This window comes from Stenella coeruleoalba (assembly GCF_951394435.1).
Source record: "Stenella coeruleoalba genome assembly, chromosome: 1".
NCBI lineage: Eukaryota > Metazoa > Chordata > Mammalia > Artiodactyla > Delphinidae > Stenella > Stenella coeruleoalba.
In genome coordinates this window covers 7058602-7072779 of record NC_137169.1, presented here as the reverse complement: position 1 = coordinate 7072779, position 14178 = coordinate 7058602, and the positions used below count along the sequence as shown (strand labels likewise).

The window sequence follows — 14178 nt, the reverse complement described above, 5'->3', positions numbered from 1 at the left end:
CGGGCGCGCTAGCAGAGGATGTTTTCTTGCCCAGTGGACAAAACATTTCTGGCGCGTTCAGGAGGGGACTGAACACTCTGTCCACTTTGGCGGCCTTCGGGATTCCTGGACGGACACAAGTGTGCTTTCACATGCAACAAGATTAATTGCACAGCCTCCCTCCCTGCCCCCCTCCCTCCCGCCTCCTCTGATCCCCACCTCTCATCCCCTCCCTTGTCCCTGGTCGCCTGCTCTACTCCGGAGCAGACTTTGGAGAAATCATTCCAAGTGGCCTCAGGAAGTGAACACTTGGATCACGTGACTCTCGCCACAGGCCTCCTCGGTGGGGAGAGGGGATGAGAAACACCCCCTAACCCTGAGTCCTGTGGACCCCAACAGTCTCATGCTGGGACATCTTGGCCTGCTTGATGGGGTTGGCCTCTGGCCTGACACGGTGGCCTCCATCCAAAGGTTGGTCTTACTGGTGCCTCCCTGGAACTTCCCTGGTTCACTGGGATTTCCAGAGGTTTGGGAACCTTTCAGAACCAGCCCCCTAAAATGAACTGTGGTCTCAGGCCCGGTCCCCTGTGGCCTTCTGTGCTCCATTAGAAGAGGCTGGCATCAGGTGGCCAAAGTGGGACCAGGACGGAAAAGCAGGGAAGAAAGGGTGAGGTCTGTGTCCATGCCTCCCAGGGGACGGCCCTGGCACTAGGGCCTGCTCCAAGGGGCGCTCACTGCAGAGCTGTCCTGGGAGTCTCGAGGTTGGTTTTAGACCCTGCCTATACCAGGGGAACATTCCACAAGCCTCGGGTGCCTGCAGGATGCCCTGAAGTCAGGGCCAGGCTGCCACCCCAGGTGGGTTGGATGCTTTGGAAATCGGACTCCCACTCTCGCTTCACTCGAGGAAGAGCAGGCCTGGGCTGCGCAGGGGGAAGTGGCAAAGCCGCTGAACAAAGGGCCGTGGGCCAGTGCCAGGGCCCCCGAACCCGCTGGGGCGAGATGCACTCCAGCGGGAGGCAGGCTGCTAACCAGTAAGCAAGTTGTAAAAACCCAACTCAGACACAACATCTGGCAGCTGCTTCAAATAGTTCTCTGTCTGAAGTTGGAGTTGCTCGCAGCCCTCCAGTAAATCAAACCATGTGCAAAGAGGAGCCCTGGGCCGACCTGAGACACCCTGCTTGGCCCGGTCCCAGCCTCGCCCCCGTCTCTCTTGCTCTTTAAATAGCCCGGGGTTCACATTCCATTTCCTTGTACAGATCAGCACAAGCGGGGCCTGGCTGGAGAGGCTGCAGGGATGCGAGCTGCCTCCCCCCACCCACCCCGTCCCAGAGAAAGATGGAGGAAAGTGGGCAGTAAGACCCCACGGGGAACTTGGCACTCGGGCCTCCCATCCCTGGCTCGGTTTCCGATGACCGCTGAGCAATGTCCACGCCTTTCCAGACCTTGCGACCCACTCACTATAGCCACTCAGAGGGAGACCCAGAGAGAGGGGCCACATCCTCTGTCTGTGGTCACGCTTCAAGTTCTCTCCACATCCGCTGTGGTTTCCACACACAGCCTGGGCACCTACCTCATAGAAGACGCCCATCAATTCCAGAGCAGATCTGCTCTCGTGGGACTGGCCACCAGAGGCTGGGACAGGCGGGCCATGGCGCCGTGGCTAATAACTCTGGGAATTCTTGCCTTTTTGGAAGCACCCCTCACAGGTCTGGCACTGGGCTGTTTACCACCTTCCTCATTTCATAAAGTCTCATCGTCACCCTATGAGTGGGTATTATTATGAACTCTGCTCTAGAGATGTGTGTAGACGGTTGAATGGTAGAAAGATAGGTCTGCGTCCCAACCCTGGAACCTGTGAATGTGACTTTCTTTGGAAAAAGAGCCTTAGATGCCATCCAGTTAAGGATCTGAAGATGATTTCATCCTGGATAATCCAGGTGGGCTCTAAATCCAGGGACAATTGTCCTTATAAGACAGATACGGAGACACAGAGGGGAGAAGGGCATGTGACAACGGGGACAGAGATTGGAGGGATGCAGCCGCAAGCCGGGGAAAGCCTGAAGCCACCAGACGCTGGGAGAGGCAGGAAGGCTTCTCCCCGAGAGCCTCCGGAGGGAACACGGCTCTGTCCACACCTTGATTTTAGACTTCTGGCTTCCAGAACTGTAAAAGAATAAATGTGTGTTGTTTTAAACCCCCCAGTGTCTGGTAACTCACCGTGGCAGCCTCCAAACACTAATACAATGTGGAGATTGGGGGTCAGAGAGAGTGAGCGAGACCATGCAGCTCTTAACTGCTGGGTAGCCTGCCGCCCTGATTATGAGACTGGTTTTTAGAAAAGTGACCTCATTTCCATCCAGGAGGACAGGCGCTCCCAGGCCCAGGCAATTTCCCTGCAAGATGCCCTCCCGGAAAAGTCTCGTTTCTGACAGCGGCTTCAGGAGAGTTTGTAGCACAGACAAGAGTCTCTGGGCGCCCCAGGCGGTGTGCGAATAATCACATCGGCTGCTTTTACTGACCACTTACTATGGGCGGGGCCGTGCTCGAAGTTTTTTACAGACGTACGTTAAAATGGTGAATTTGATGTTATGTGTATCTCACCTCAATTTTTAAAAAGAGCCGGCTGGAAAGTGGAGAGGCAGGGATGCCTTGTACCAGGTTCCCTGATGTGCCCTGCCCTAAGCACACGGTGTCTCAGTGGACCCCCCCGGGAGGAAAGTATTGTTCTCACTTCACAGATGGGGACAACAAGGCTCCTGGGGTTCTCGTTCCCTTCCGGGCAGCAAGGAGGGTAACTGGGCACGAATCCCGGGCTGTCCTGGCTCCGGAGTCCAGGCCCTTCCCCTGTCAACACGCGAACCAGCAGGAAGGTGAGGTTCTTTGCTTTTTGGCTGAAAAAACCCTCACCCTTTCTTCCCTGCTTTTCCGTCCTGGTCCCACTTTGGCCACCTGATGCCAGCCCTCTACCTGCAGTCATCAGCAGCCCAACGGTGGCTTTGCTTAACTGAAATCATTGGGAAGGTACTTCATAAACGGGCTCTGGTTGAAAATTTTTCAAAAGATGGGGCCTGGGGGTGCAGGTGGGAGGGGGAACGGAACGTCTGCTCCCTATGCCGTGAAGAGACAGGGGCGGTCCGGGGGGTCGCCGGTCTGGGTGGGCGCTGAGCTTGTGGGAAGGAGGCGAGAGCATCTCCGGAGTGTCCAGCCCTGATGGAAGGCACGAGGGCAATGGCGCCTCTCAGCTCCTGGTTCAGCTTTCCGGGGTCTGATTTCCCTGGGGAAAGCGAGGCTCGGGGCAAGAGCCCGGGCCTGAGGTTTCCCCGCCCCCACTCCGGTGCTTCCCCTTGGACCCACTCCGTTCACTCCTCCGAGACAAGGGCCTCTGCGCCTGCGTGAGCTCTCTGGGGCTGTTGCTCACGCTCTGAAACAGTGGGTGGAGCTGAATCCCATGGAACCTCCCACACCAGTGCTCGCCAAGCTTCTCTGGGTCACGGCCCCTTGCAGGTCTCTGAAGGAAATGGGGACCAGCAGGGGGTTCTGTATGGGTCCAACTCTGCAGGAGACTCTGGGGCCCCAGGGGACAACGTCTCAAAATCAGCTACAGGGTGTTTCAAGATGCAGATTCCCAGGCTCCACCTACTGCATCAAAGTTTCTGAGATTTTGCTTTCTCCCCAAGGTCACCTGGTGATTCAGATGCAGGAGGTACTTGAACTTCAAGTTAAGGTCCCCGGACTAGGTCTTCTTACTCCTGTGCTTCTCCAGAACACATTCTTAGGGGCGGCTGGAAGGTCCACCCTCAGAAGAGCCAGGGAAGGGATTCGTGAGGCCTTTGCCTTTTCTGCTTACAAAGTAGACCCAAACAGGCTGCCGCTGGGCTGGGTGGGAAGACAGACCCGGGGCAAGGTCAGTGCCACCTTCCGTCTAGCCAGCTGCCCTCGGCCTGGGCTTTTCTGGCAGGAACATCCCCTCTGCCCAGGAATAGCACTATCAGACCAGCAGCTGTTCTCTCGCCCAGGAAGAAAAGTTCCAGAGAAGCGTTAGCTCTCTCTTTTAGAAAGAAAGAGAGAGAGAGAGAGAAAGAAGAAAGAAAGAAAAGAAAGAGAGAGGGAGAGAAAAAGAGAAAGAGAGAGAGAGAGAAAGAAAGAAAGAGAGAAAGAGAGAAAGAGGGAGAGAAAGAGAAAGAAAGAAAGGGAGAGAGAGAGAGAGAAAGAAAGAAAGAAAGAAAGAGAGGGAGAGAAATAAAAGAACGAGAGAGAGAGAGAGAAAGAAAGAAAGAAAGAGAAAGAAAGAGAGAGAGAAAGAAAGAAAGAAAGAAAGAAAAGAAAAAGTCAGAGCCCCATGGAGGGCTCAGAGGGCCGAAGCTGGGACAGGATCTGCCGAGTACACCAGGAGGATGCTCGGGCAGTCCTGCCCGGCGGCAGCTGGACCCAAGAAACCCTCAGCGTGCCCTGAGCGGCTTCCTCCAAGCTTGCTAGGCCAGGACATCATTTGTTGATTCTACAGCCCAATCCCTAGCTCATGATTTCCTCCCGGGTTGCCATGGCCCCGCGCAGAAAACACAGCAAACTCCTGGCCCCAGGCAGCTCATTTATTTCAAATATTCCTTGCAGCTGGCCTCCAACCATGTTTGGGTGTCTGGACTGGAGCATGAACTAATTGCTCTGTCTTCGGCCCCCTCCCCAGCTCCCCCTGCATACTTTATGGTTCAGTAAATCCACATTCCTCGTCTCGCCGCGGAGGAGCTGGAGGGCGGGCGGGTGGGAAGCCGTGTGCGGGAGATGGACGGCAGAAGGAGGGGGCTCTTGCCATCTATGGCAAAGCCGAAAGCCTGCTACCTGCTCGAAGGCAGGGTATTAATTACAACCACATGGGCCAGTCTGCACGGTGGTTTTATTAAGACCACTCCCTTCAACATAAAACCCTGCTCCCCTAGAAGTCTCCCAGCAGCACAAAGGCCCTTATTTTCCCTGAGCGTCTACTGCCGCCCCCTGCCCTGCCCCCCCGCCTCCCCCTTCTCCTCCCCCTGCCATCCCCTCGTAAGCAAGCCCGAGTTCCAACCCAGACATGAACTCCAATCTAAAAATAATTTCAGCCCCCCCCCCCACCGCTTTTCCTCCAACTGCATGTGGGGAAGGCATCTAGGGGTCCCTTTTCTCCATACGCACCTTGATCTCTGGAGACTTTACCTGGGAAGAAAGAGTATTTGTCAGGAGGTTGCTTGAGGAATGTTTGGTTCATTCTCAGAGACCAATTCCAATCCGGGAGCTGCCATTGTCCAGAAGTGCAGGAGCTAGGAAGGCATTTGCTCGCATGCTTGTTAATAGGCCCGGCTATTCTAAAGCTTTACTGCGCTCTTGCTCCCCTCCTCCAAGGTGGGCACTACGGTGACTGTCATTTTGCAGAGGCTCATCCCAGATCACACGGCTCGTGAGGGTCACAGCAACACTGGGACCCAGGTCTGACTCAGGAGGCCACGTGCTCCTCGCAGGTCCAACCCAGCCACACACCGAAAGAATTTCCCTTCACCCTGCAACTTTTCCAGAGGCTGACACGGTGGCCAAAAGTGGTCTCCAAACTCTCTTAGACAAGGTCACTTGGGGAGTTGGAGAAAACTGCACATTCCTGGGCCTGGCCCCAGAAATGTTGATTCAGTCCATCTCAGGCAGGGCACTGAGACGAGCATCTTAAAAAACACCTCCCAGCTGGGGCTGACGCAGGTGGCCTGAGGAAAGCTGGCCAGGAGGCTCTCAGAGAAAGGGACACGGGACCTTGGTGCCAGGGGTCTTGGGCCCTCAGACCAGGGTACTTTTCCCAGCACCACCAGATCCTGACATGCCTTTAGAATTTAAAGTGCCCACAGGGAGCTGAATGCACTCGTTAATTCTCTGGAAACCAGTCATGGATCATATCTAGTAAACCTCTTGACTCTTCACTTATCACTCGCCAATCCTCTAAGCCGGAATTTCCTGTCTTCTCTGCTGGGGTGTGGAGTGGGGGGACTCTGCCCACAGCAGCTGGCAGAACGGGTTCACTCAGCATCCCTGTGCGCTTGGCTCTGGGGACACAAAGACGAATGAAGGACCAGCTCCTCCCACTGAGTGCCCAGCGCTTGGGCTCCGAGCCCACATCTGGGCTCCAAAAAGCCCAGTCAACTCAACGGCAAGCCAGAGGCGCTCGCTCATGTGCAGAATCCTTTCTACTAGGTCAGCAGTTCCCTTGCTCTGAGCTGCAGGCTCAGAAACTTCTGAAAAAGGATGGGGATGGTCTAGGATCCCCCCTCTGGGATTCTCGTTCTCCTCCATCTGGGGCTCCAGCTGGCATCCCACCCTCTGCTAAGGGGTCGGGCGGGGGGAACCACCCAATTATCTGTTGAAAACCATGGACCCGCCCTTTTCCCTTCCCCCAAAGCACAAAGAGGGATTCCGAAGTGTTTGTGTATTTTAATAAACTTTCCTTTATTAGGTGACTATTATCAACCATCATAAAATAGAACGGGAGTTTCAAAACTGTACAGGCCACAAGGCTCCGGGCTGAGTGGAAAGAAAGGTGGGGTCGAGGTTCAGGGAGCTGTGGGGGCGGAGGTGCAGAGAGATGGCAAGGACCCCGGTGATTTGCCCAGCGTCCGTGGGAGACGGTTGGGTCAAGGCGATAAGGCTGGGATCTGTATAAGTGAGACCCTCTCGTGTGTAACATTCATCAGAACATGACCCACCCCGAAACAGGAGTGAGGAAAATCTTTCAAAGTCTAACAGGTTAGGTTCCCCCCACCCGCTGGGGGACATAAAACCTCCAAATAATAAGGGGGTAATTTACATTCCTCACCCAGTCTTGGCGCCAATTTTGTGCTTTAAAAAATATACTCCACTGGAAGACGTTTTTTTCTTTTTTTTTTAAAAGGTACCCTACAGCAGCTGTTTAAAACACAATTCTTACAGACAAATATATATGCATATATATTAAACATTTTAAACAAATAAAGTCATCTACTGTACCTGTACAGAAATGAGAAGGCAGATTCTAAGAGAGTCGACTTCAAGACATAAGAAACGGTGACTGTGCCGGCAGGTGCTGGGGTCTGCTACACGGGGGAGTTGTGCATGGGAGGGTGCGTCCCTCTCCTGCTGGCTGTCCGCCCCGACCCCTGCCCCACCTCACGGCTCTGGGGCACCATGATGAACCCGGACAGGGGCACCAAGCGGAGACCTGCACTGGCTTCTAGGACACGCAACTCCGCTCTGGTCTCCCCCACCCCGCCCTGCCCCCGGCCTCTCAGGGGATGGAGAGTCACTCATCCTCCCATCTCGGTTCGGGTGGTCCTCGGGGAAGCTAGAGCTTCCGAGGATGCACGTGGCAAATCTCGGGTAGGAAAGCAAAAACAAAACCCAACCCACACCGAAAAACCCCACAGAAGACTAAAGAAAGAAAACCACGCGCAAAGACGGATGAGCCCCAGCGATGGGTGGCTGCCTGGAGAGATACGGGGAGCTGCCGCTGCCCGTGCGGACGGGTCCCCCAAGGCACTCATATTGCACGTGAGGCTGATGCCCCCTCAGGGGCCCACTCGGGCACTCGGAGCAGAGCCCCCTGGAAACTGTAGGTCAAGGGACCCAGACAAAGACACCCCTGTGCCCACGTGGGGACACACGACAGACACGACCCAGCGAAAAGGCCAGGTGAGGCACACCCATCCCAGGGAGAGGCAGGTGGAAGAAAAGCAACAGAACACTCCAGAGAGAGGTGACCCGAACAAGGTGTCCTTTCTAAGTGGAATAAATAAATGGCTTTTGTTATTGTTAAAAGAATAAATACAGGGTACGGGGGCACCGACAGCCAGGACTAATGCTGGGTGCTCACGTGCCTGGGGAAGGTCCCGGTTTGGTTTCTGCCTCGGTGGCCACGGTGAGCTCCTGACGTCCTGAGCTTCGTCCGGCGCGGCTGCCCCGCTGGGCGGGCACCGGCCCTCATCTAAGCACCTCTTAGCACCCCCGGGATCTGCTCTCGGCGCCATGGGACCTGGCAGGTGCGGGGGCACCCAGGCCACCCCGAGAGCAGATCGGAGCTCAGTGTAGTTTATCCTCTGTGTCCTCTTCCCAGGAGGGGCTGTGAGGCGGCATGCGGGGAACTTCTGCCAGTGTCCGGAAGGGGGACAGAGGGGCCCGTGTCCAGAGCAGTCCGTGTCCGGCGGGGCAGCCGGGGAGGCTGCAGAGGAAGGGCAGGACTTCCATGCCGCAGACGCTGGTCCAGGGCGCGGGCACGGCGGTGGCTCAGTGAGTTGGCGCCGGGGTGGACGGGGGCAGCCGTGCTGGCGGTCCCGGGTGGGGCATCACTGGTAGTGGAGGTAGGCCTTGAGGGAGGCAGGCAGTGGCAGCGCGTGGATCTCACCCAGGCGCTCCTTCCCCAGGGCCAGGCGCACCGAGCGGCGGCACAGATCCATGAGCGGCAGGGGCTCCGCTGCGGAGACCGAGGAGAGACAGAGGACGCTGCGTTAGCACAGCTCTAGGTGGTTCTAGAACAAACAACACTGACAACAGCAATAGCATCGTTAATACTAGTTTTAAGGCCCAGACGAGATGACTCCAGATTAACTCATTTTACACTTTAAGTGAATTCTTAGTTGCTAGCATGGAGAACTCACTGGACCAGGCCCCTTTGGAAGCCCTCCTTTAATCCTCACAGCGGTTTATTATGAATGATTTGATAATCCCAGGGAGTTATACCGTGACCATCATCCCCATTTTGCCAATGAGGAAACTGAGGGACAGAATCCAAATAACTTGCCCAGGGCCACACCGCTGGTAGGACAGGGAACAAGCATTCCAAGCCAGGCCGTCCCTGCTCTAACTCATCAAACTAAAGGCCCCCTCAGTGCACGTCCATCCGGGACACACAGGATGGACTCTCCCCTGCACGTACCCCCAGCGCCAGACCCCATGCGGACCTTTAGGAGGGGAATCATGTCGTGTTAACCCAACTGCTCAGGGGACTGTTCTCCAGTCCCTCTTACAGCTGAGGGCGCTCAGGCACAGAGGAGACCGAATTGCCAGGGCTACAGGCTGGGATCCGAATCCCAGCAGTCTGGGCCCAGCGCACGGCAGAGCTGCCTCAGGAATCTGGATTCGAGAAGGCTTCTAGCTGCAGCCTGCGAGGGCACCTGTGTCCTTGTGTCCCGGAGGGCCTGGGACCTAGCTTCCTGCAAGAGAGGCTCCGTGCAGCCCGCATCTCAGATAAATTCTCAGCTCCAGAAGGAACCGGAAAGTCATGGCCTCCAAGGCCCTGGAGGCTGCTGGGAGCATGGTGGGCCCTGCTCACCCTGGACCTCCTGGAGCTGACTCCTCCTAGCTCTCGTACAGGTGAGCACACCGAAACAGCCTGGGGTCCCCCCACGGTGTCCTGGACAGGCAAAGAGGTGAAATGAGGGCATATGTGGCCTCATCCACGGTCTCCCCCAACTCCTTTGTGAACAAAATAAAGGTCAGACCGAAAAACTGAGAAACCCCCCACCATTTCCCTTGAGATCCCATTCCACCAATAAAAAGTGGACGCAAGTTCTGTAATATTCACCAGTGTGTCTCAGAATATTAAAAATAACATTTAAAAATTCAGTTATTGGGAATTCCCTGGCGGTCCAGTGGCTAGGACTTGGTGCTTTCACCGCCGAGGGCTTGGGTTCAACCCCTGGTCGGGGAACTAAGATCCCGCAAGCCACATGGCTCAGCCATAAATAAATAAATTAAATTAAATTAAATTAAATAATCAAAATTCGGTGATTGAAGGCCAAATCCTAAGGCTGGGGGCGTTGGGGGAAACGGGGAGCAACTGAGTAGGGGCTCCGTTTGGGGCGATGAACGCATTCTAAGATGGCCTGCAGCAATGGCTGCAGTCGTGAGCATGCAGCAGACCACTGCATCATGCGCCTTAATGGGTGAAACGTATGGCATGTGAATTCTATCGCAATAAAGCTGCCATTAAAAAAAAACAAAAAGTGCTTCCCTGGTAGCACAGTGGTTGAGAGTCCGCCTGCCAATGCAGGGGACGCGGGTTCGTGCCCCGGTCCGGGAGGATCCCACATGCCGTGGAGCGGCTGGGCCCGTGAGCCATGGCCGCTGAGCCTGCGCGTCCGGAGCCTGTGCTCCGCAACGGGAGAGGCCACAACAGTGAGAGGCCTGCGTACCGCAAAAAAAAAGAAAAATAAAAAAGAATACATCTTAGGCTTGATAGTGCATTTACTAAATTCCACGCTTTAAAAGAAGACAAACGATGGCTCTTCATCTCCCATGGGCAGTCACAGGAGACGGGATGGAAGTAGTAAATGTTTTTCATGGAAAGCTTTGAAACGGGGCCTTCCCTGGAGGCAGGAGGATGAACTAAATGACCTTCCATCTTTGTGGGTCAAGGATTCCACAGACCTGGTGGCTTGGGCTGGGATCCTTCCACCTGCCAGCCCGCAGAGACTTGGGTCTCCTTCACTGGACCTCGACCTGCCTCGGTGGCCCCAGATCTGGCCCCTCACTTTCACCCTGCACAGCAGCCTGACCTCGAGCAGATGGCTCCCTCCACCCAGGCCTCAGTTTCCCCAGCTGGAGATGAAGGATGTGGACCAAAGCCTGCCCGGAGTCCTACGGGCTGAGCTCCTGAAGGCCAGCGACGCCTCACAGCAGCTCTCGGCCGGACCTGCGGTTGAGGAGCGAGTGGTCCTCTGAGCAATCGAGGGGGGAAGTTCAGCTCCTCTCCTCCACTCAGCTCTCCTCCATCCTCCTCCGGCACCCCCTCCCCCAAGGATATGGCTTAGCTCCCACTGGGAGGCAGAGGGGCCGGGCTGGGGGAGGGAGGGCTGAGAGGGAGGTCCCGTCACCACCTCTTGGCTAAATGGGTTTCAGGTCAACTTACCAACACCCTCAGGGAGAAACGTTTCTAAACAGCAGGTCATTCCCACCCCACCGCCACTGATCCTGCGGGAGGGCAAAACAGCGATGGCCAGGGTCATGGTCTGATTGCAGAGACCGTGCGTGAGGCTACAGAAACGGACATGGGCTCGGTGCCAGGGAAAACGTCTGTCCCACAGATTTTGGTTGGTCGCTCACAGGACCCAGAAGGCCTCCCCGACGACCTCAGTCCTTTCGCCTGGGGGGCTGCAGGTTCTGCATCCCGCTCCATCCGCGTGGTCGGTGCCCACCGCTCTTCCGCGGAGGCGCGAGGGGTCTCTGGCCGCCACGCCCACCTCTGGGAAGCCCAGGTGCCCGCTCCTGTGCATGGTTTATATGAATGAGAAGGGGTGGTGCTCAGGGACCAGGAAGCGAGGCCGGCGCTGTTCCTGGGAGCAGAAGGTTGAGCAACTGCACGAGGCCACGCGCCCACGTCTATATCTCCAGGAGAAGCGGCCACCTGGTGGCCTGTTTGAACACGCACGGCCGGGGCCACCTCTCGGTTCTCCGAGAGACTGCAACCCAGCCGGAGCCCCAGAGCCCGGCGCCGGGTCCAGTTCACAGGCTGTGAATGAACTTCGGGTCTGTGAGGTCAAGGATGAACATCTCAAGTCAGGAAGTGCCCGGTTCAGCAACGTTCCCGCCCGCCGCCTTCACAGCTGCCGGGACTGGCCCTATGCTCCCTCCTGCAAGCAGCTTGCCGTGAAAACGCTCCAGAAATGTGTTCTAGAAAGTCGTGGGTGGAGGATGACCATCCCGGGACCTGTGTGTATTTTCCCTTTACCTCAAGGCATTTTTACAAAAAAGAAGCAAAAGAAAACACCAACCCCTTGTCTTTGCCAACTGGGGAAGGATGCCTGACACCCGGTCAGGTAACGTGGGCACACTTGGTTCTCTGCTGCCCAGTTCTGAGAACATGCTGTCCTCATGTGACCTCCCCCCCACCCCAGAAGGAAGCCCCTGCAGGGCAGGGTGATCAGTCCCCGCGATGAGGAGCTCGCCCAGAGCCCAGCTGGAATGGGGGAAGGAAGGAGCCAGCGTCAGGTGTGGGCATCCCAGGAGGCTGGGAGGCCACAGGAGGAGGTCACCAAGGCAAAAAGCAGGAACAGAGGTGGGCCTTCCCTGAACCCACAGTCATGACAAACCACACCAAACGTATCTGGGAGCCAAAGAAGCGAGAATTTGAAAATGCTGAACTGCAGGGCAACGCTTCCTTAGTGGGAAGCACCATTAACAGCAGGGGGGAGAACCCACGGGGCAGGGACTCTCCCTTGGGTGACGGCCAGTCTGTCGCTTGCAATAGGCCTTTTCCCTCTTGCATCTCCAGGGAGCGTGGTGGGCAGACCTAGGGGCCAAGCTGGGCCCTGTCCCCCCGCCTACAATGACCATCACTGCCCCTTCACCCCAGAAAAGAGCAAGGTGACACAGCAGCCCCTCTGGTTGCAGCCTTAGCCCTGGAAGCCTTGAGCCCCTAGAAAGAGTCAGAACCAGTAGCCTGTGATCAGAGGCGGTTGGACAGTGGTGGAGGTCACATAGGGACACGCTGCCTTTGCTCTGGCCTCGGCCGGCTCAGCCCATGGCCCCAGCACTGGGGCAGAGACTCTGCGGGGGACGGTACACCTGGCGTCCCGGGAAGGCGGGCTGGGAGGACAACATGCCCAGCGCAGCAGCCGGGGTGGAGGGGAGGGGGCCGGGCACAGGCCTCTGGCGACTCCGGCTGACCCGCTCTGCAAACAGCTGCTCCCTGCTGAGGTCAGGACCTGGCGGCCGGGGTGGGGTGGGGCTGGGCGGGGAAGGAGAGAGCAGACTTTCCAGACAACCCAGGGAGCACTAACAGGTCAGAATCACCCCCAAGACTGTGAGAGCAGAGCCCGGCCCAGGCCTGACACCAAGAAGATGTATCTGGCCAGACCTTCTGTCTGTCACTGCCTGCTCCCCCTGGGTGGACCCTGACATTCCTCCTTCCTCAGCTGCAGTGGAAAGCCAAGCAAACCCTCCTGGGCAGAGGACTTGGGTGTCGCTGACTTCACTCCACAGACACTCCACCATCTGAGCACTGGGCTCTGTCTGTCACTGTCTTGTCTCCCCTGCAGGTGGTAGCACAGGGAGGGGGACGTGCTGTGGGTGAAGTAGCACTGCCCCTCCCCCCCAATTCAGGACCATCTGGAACCTCAGAATGTGATCTTATTTGAAACAGGGTCCTTGCAGATGTAATTGGTTAAGCAGAGGTCATACTGGAGCAGGACGGGCCCTGTCCTTATAAGAAGAGGACAGATACAGAGGAGATCACGGGATGACAGAGGCAGAGACTGAGCGATGCGTCCACAAGCTGAGGCGTGCTGGCGTGGGACGGACTCCCCTCCGAGCCCTCAGAAGGAACCGACCCTGCCCACGCCTTGGTTTCGGACACCTGAACCGGCACAGAACACATTTCTGTTGCTTTAAGCTCCCCAGCTGGCGGCCATCTGTTCCTGGGGCCCCAGGAAATGACCACACCACCCTCCTCTCCTGTCTACACCAGCCCCTCCCTCAGGCTTTTGGACCCACCCCATCCTGACGACCCTCGTCAAGGTCCCCAGTGATGGCCTCATTGCCAAAGCTGATGGACAAGTCTTGGCCGTGAGTGTACTTGGTCTGGCATCACTGTGGCCTTCTTGAAGTATCCTTTCCTCACTGGGTACTCAGGACACTACTCTTCCCTCCAGCCCCACGGCTATTCCACCTCCCCTTCCCCATCGTCCACCCGGTGACGCGCCCCAGGGCTCGGCCACGGCCCTCTCCTCCTTCCTCTCCTTGGTGACCTCATCCAGGGGTTGCAGGTTTCAGCTCCATCCCCACTGACCAATGGACCCTGTCTCCAGACCCGCAGAGCCACCAGGATGTGTCACTTCCCCACATCCACGGCACCCACCCTGGCCCTCACCCCCAACACCTCTCCCCTGCACAACCGTCACGGCTCCTCCCTGACCTCCCGGCGGCCACTCTTACCCCTACTGTCCATTTCTACACAGGAGCCAGAGTGACCCTTCTAAGACATGAGATCTAACATCCTGAGTGGCCCCACCCTCACGGGGTTTCCCATCCGGATCCTCCAAAGTCAGCCAGCAGTGCAGACTGGGGCTCTTTCATGTCTGACCAGGAGCGGGGAGGCGAGAAGCCAAGGGGGCCCCGGCACTGCCTGGCATTATGGTGGGGAGAGAGGGGCGTCCTCATCCGTAACCAAGACCGTCGAGGGGGCCCAAGCCTCTGGGCACTTCCGGTTCCCCCCTGCCCCCG

At 56.9% G+C, this 14178-nt stretch overlaps 1 protein-coding gene across 1 annotated transcript in view; it reads right to left on the bottom strand.

The window, feature by feature from the left end:
- Positions 1-6987: 6987 nt before the first annotated feature.
- SPSB1 (splA/ryanodine receptor domain and SOCS box containing 1) overlaps positions 6988-14178 on the bottom strand; it is a 69272-nt gene continuing 62081 nt past the window's right edge. Inside the window, exon 3 of the mRNA XM_079914532.1 lies at positions 6988-8431. Within this exon, the coding sequence (XP_079770658.1) occupies positions 8304-8431 (128 nt within the window). The 3' untranslated portion in view covers positions 6988-8303. The remainder of the gene's footprint in view (positions 8432-14178) is intronic.